Source organism: Alosa pseudoharengus, unplaced genomic scaffold (genome assembly GCF_046254945.1).
Source record: "Alosa pseudoharengus isolate Yale_2024_CS ecotype anadromous, Long Island Sound unplaced genomic scaffold, YU_APseudo_1.1 YU_APseudo_1.1_scf_21, whole genome shotgun sequence".
In the NCBI taxonomy this organism is placed as follows: Eukaryota; Metazoa; Chordata; class Actinopteri; order Clupeiformes; family Clupeidae; genus Alosa; species Alosa pseudoharengus.
In genome coordinates, this window is record NW_027468674.1 from 25,011,802 (window position 1) to 25,016,801 (window position 5,000).

At 49.4% G+C, this 5,000-nt stretch overlaps 1 protein-coding gene across 1 annotated transcript in view; it reads right to left on the reverse strand.

The window, feature by feature from the left end:
- Positions 1-5,000, reverse strand: part of gfra1b (gdnf family receptor alpha 1b) — a 32,995-nt gene that overhangs the window by 6,211 nt on the left and 21,784 nt on the right. The window contains exons 5-7 of the mRNA XM_076298975.1: positions 3,592-3,701; positions 2,903-3,037; positions 100-299 (exon numbers count right to left, since the gene is read on the reverse strand). Of these exons, the coding sequence (XP_076155090.1) occupies positions 100-299; positions 2,903-3,037; positions 3,592-3,701 (445 nt within the window). The remainder of the gene's footprint in view (positions 1-99; positions 300-2,902; positions 3,038-3,591; positions 3,702-5,000) is intronic.

Sequence of the window (5,000 nt, forward strand, 5' to 3'; positions counted from 1 at the left end):
AGAAATAGAAAAACTAAAGCAATGACTTTGTGTGTGTGTGCGTGTGCGTGTGCGTGTGCGTGTGTTTGTGCGTGTCCTGGACGTTTGTCCATGGCTCACCTGCAGGTTCCCACAGAAACGGAACATGGCATCTTCCCCCAAGTCCAGGTGGTTGGACAGAGAGGGGTCATCCACGGCGTTGGTGGTCTTGTCCCGGCCCCGGGGTGGGGTGTTGGGGTGCAGGGGCGTGGGATGGACTGGGGGCTGAGGCTGCCACACCCCAACATCTGTGCCGTTCCCAAAGGCTTGGATGGCATTACCTACAGGGATCCACACACACACACACACAGACACACACATCTTAGTGATATACTTGAACTGGCAGCAGTTGTAATTTCACGGATTAAATTTATAATAGACATGGTACAGTGACAGATATAGATTACACGTCTGTCATGTCTGGCTACAAATTGCACCCTTCAAGACCGCTATGAAAAGTCCACCATACATGAAAAAGCACAACGAAGTCTAACTCATACACACATTCACACAAAAGCACAGTACAATAAAACCTTCCATAATACCAGACAGTTCTCCACGGGAGGAGCACTGGCACTAGCTAGCTTTTTTATAGGCATAAGAAACCTTTTTTCAAATGGTCTCAGTGGGTCGCATTTCATTAAAACTTGATTCTCTCCATTTAGAAGCCTTTCAATGAGCATTATATTGCCCACTTAGTCTCGGGGTTCCTATTGAAGCACGGACCGCAGGCCCCTTTTCAGCACAGCGCGTCATCTATGTGCCACAATGGCGGACTGATTGTGTAGAGGGAGGGGGGGGGAAGAAGGTAGACAGGTACTCCCCATTTTCTGAACGACGACAAAAAAAGCTCTCCCCTTCTCCTACTCGGTCACTCTTTTTTGTCTCCTAAGAGTCCATCCCCCTCTCTCTTTCTCTCTCTCTCTCTCTCTCTCTCTCTCTTTCTCTCTCTTGCTCACTCACTTTTCTCTTTCTGTGTAAGAGGACTTGCGGTGACTTAGTGAATACATCCTGGGTGGTGACAAAGAGCCACCTGAGTGGATGTTGTGTCTGCCATTAGAGAGGCGTCCAGGAGGGAGAGAGGCAGAGATGGGAGGCGGAGAGGGGAGGAAAGGCCACCTGCTCCCCCCAACACTCTGACGTGACGGACGAGGGTGACTGGCGGAGGCATCTTAATGGCTCGCCACAGGAAGCGCCCGGTACGGTCAGCTCTCTGCTTTCTCTGGCCTCCCGGTGGCCGTCTAGCCGCAGCGAGCGAGGAAGAGGCGGTAGGTAAACATTCCTCACCGCCACCTGGCGCAAGGTAAAGACTGTTGTTTTCTTTCTTCCTTACCTTCCATTCATGCACAGAAGATGCTGTGCAGAGACTTTTTGCTCGCACGGGGGAGCTTTTGTCAAGTTCAGCCTTCAAACAGACCCCCCCCCCCCCTTTTTTTCCTTTTTATCTTTATCCTCTTTTGGTGCTGTACTGGCTGGCTTGCCCGTCTGTGTCTACTTGTAGAGTACACAAAGCTACTACATCCATCAGAGCTGAGGAGAACTCTATAGCATCCTGCTCTCGACAATTACTCGCTTCTTTTACCCATAACAAGTTTTGACGTCAAAAAAAATGCTCATCCCGATTCTCATCTTGTTCTCCCGCACCCGAGTAGTCTGACGGGGTTAATTGCTGTTGCCTGTGAAGGGAGACATATGTTCGAATGAATAATCAGTGACATTGTAATGGCAAGCAGCAGGTACTGATGGATACCATAACAACCAGCGCGTAATGGCTTTGGAGAGTTCCCCCGTCTGCTGCTCCCAGCAGAGGAAGGAGAGAAAAAAAAAAGAAAGTTCCAGAAGAACTGTTTTCCAAGAACTTAGGAGACACTGATGACATCGCCATGGAGCTCTAAGGAGTCTCAGCTTTCAGCTTGCCAAGTCCGCCTTTTTGTCAATACTCCGACAATCCGTGTTTGCTTATTTACTCTCTCTCTCTCTCTCGCTTTCTCTTTCTCTCTCTCTTTCTCTCTATTTCTCTTTCTCTCTGCACATAATGAATATGTCACACACAGTTGGACTTTTCTCTCTTTTAAGTCCTCCGAACAAAAGCTCCACAATTACCTGTCATCGCCCAATCGTCCCTTATAAGTGCTTCCGTTTTCTGATAATAAAAATGAACATATAAATAAATAGCTAAACTACTAAATCTCCATGGCATCCATCTCCTGGGCACCCCATCCCTCCGACTCCCCTCCCGTCTCTCCAAATGGATGTTTTTGACTAACTCGCTGACACAATAATACCTGTTTTCACTTGTCTATCTGACTCAGGGACAACTGCGTAATGCCTCTTTATTGCTTTTTGTTCTGTCAAATCCAGCCACCCATTGCATCCGCTGAGTGGGGAACTTCAGCCTGAAGCCTCACTCTCTTGTTGGAAGATAGCCGACCTCTATAGGTGGCTCTCTGATGGTGGGGGGGAGATTTTGTTTGTGAACCGAGTCCGAGTGCGCGAAGCGCGGGGTTAGTGAGGCGTTACTACTACACGTGATTCTGACGCGTGGTGCCCCACACACACACACACACACACACACACACACACACACACACACACACACACACACACACACACACACACACACAGCGGGACTGGACTTGTCAATCAACGAGCCTCAGCGAGAGAGTGACAAAACGCAGAGGAGACCTGTCAGTCATCCAGGCAGCCACGGGAACACAGCGGCACTCGAGCCCACCACAGGAACAGAGTGAGAGGAGAAGAGAGGAATAGAGAGGAGAGGAGAAGAGAGGAATAGAGAGGAGAGGAGAAGAAGAAAACAGAAGAAGGGGGCGGGGGGGGGGTTATAAGAAGCCGGAAAGGGAGAGAGAGAGTGGAGGAGACTTACGGAGGCAGCGGTTGTCGGTGAAGAATTCGGTGAACGTGTCACACTCGGCCTTGGCGTTGCCGCTGCCGCTGCAGTTGCACCATGGCGACACGCTGATGGCGGCCGTGCGCAGGTAGTTGGGTGTCATCACCGTGCCTACGAGTCACAACAAACAGGAAGAGACCATCACTCAGCAGGGCAGCCCACTAACATGTTCTTTCCACTCCATTCCTATGGATGAACAATGTCCTGCAGAATAGGATCAGTCTCGCAAAGAAGAATTACAAATGCATTCAAGTGGTCCTACTGACCTATGAAATGACCATAATGCAAAAACATCATAACGGGAGTGCACCGCATCCAAGTGTGTATAGATTGACCTGGGCTTCCAGCATCAATAATTCATACACCACCCATAAAATTACCTCTAAACAGGAATTTGTCACGGTAATGAGACAGAGCGTTTGAGTCGTTTGCAATTTCTGCCGTCAGACTGTCTCACCGTGAGCCATCACGGCAAGCGCTCCAATTATCTCTCCCTCCATCATCGTCTCTGGCACTCATGATTATTTTTAAATGGTAAAATATTTGATGAGTCTCATCCATTAAAGCAGGGAGAGAGAGATAGAGAGATAGAGGGAGAGAGAGACAGAGAGAGAGAGAGAAAGAGTGGGAGAGGAGGAGGGAGAGACAGCTGTTGTGGGACTGACCGATGAGCCCGGAGTAGGCCAGGAGACAGTCGGCATAGCTCTCCTTCAGACAGCCCGAGACGGAGCGCGGTTCAGGCTGGCAGTTGGCGAAGAAGTCAGCCAGACGAGACCTGAGAGGAAGAACGGGATGATGGGAGGGAGAGAGGGAGAGGAGGATGAGGGGAGGGAGAGAGAGAAGAGAAGAGAGAGGGGGGGAAAGAGAGACAGCGACAGCTGAGCAAACCCTGTACAGAATACCAGCACCTTCATTGCCATTCAATTCCGTTTTTTATTTGTGTAGAGCCACTTTTACATTCATACGGGAGACAATGGCACAGAGAAGCTGCTCTTTCAGGGAGCTGGGGGCCTGGCAAAGTCTTAGAGCGCAAGTTTGTCTAGAGTCTAGAAGAGCTGGCATCAGTCACAGACTGAGGGAGAACTTTTTATTGCAAAGACACCTTGATTTAGTGTTTGAGAGAGAAGTGTGTGGGGGGGGGGGGGGCTGGCATTCCTTTACAATGGAAATGATGAAGAGCGAATTAGACAGAAGCACAGAGATTAAAGGGGGCAGAGAGCGCAATTGTACCGTGCAGATGTGAGCGGGGCAGGAGAACAGCACAGCTGGAAGCACTCACCAAGGTCAGAGGGTCCAGTTTCAGATATAGGACAGGGCAGAACGTTAATGACGGCGCTACTTTATAGTGGTTCACCGGTCCATTTGTTACCCCCACCCCCCACCCCAACACAAACACACGCAACGGGATAAGAACTCTACCGCATTTATCATCTTCGCGATTAAAATCTCGTAAAAACAAAGACGCGTCAAATATTGTTGTCATTTGCTTTGATTGTTGAATGACTTCAATTTTAAACATTCGAAAATATTTGGCAAAAACAGAAGGCTCTTGATATGCCAAATTCTTCGAGCACCATTATGTCTATTTTTGTGCTTCAAACAGGCCCGGCATGCACCTTGTGTAATCAGCCAAAAAGAACTGGACAGTGCTATAGATGGCCACAAAAATAACTCCTCTCACGCTATACTTTCAGTGGCATTTCATCCGTTTTGGGGTTCCATATGGCCACCCGACATTTCACTGCCCCCGCCCCTCTGAACTGGGCTGAAGAATTGGTGTGTCCAAAAAAGAGCGATACACCATTGGATTATTCTCACACGCATGGTGAGCCAGCCAGGTCTGCCTGAAATATACGGCGGCGGTGGTAACCTTGGAGCGTGTGTGTGTGTGTGTGTGTGTGTGTGTGTGTGTGTGTGTGTGTGTGTGTGTGTGTGTGTGTGTGTGTGTGTGTGTGTGTGTGTGTGTGTGTGTGTGTGTGTGTGTGTGTGTGTGTCTGTGTGTCTGTGTGTCTGTGTGTGTGTGCGCGCGCATGTGTGTGTGTGTGTGTGTGTGTGTGTGTGTGCGCGCGGAGGT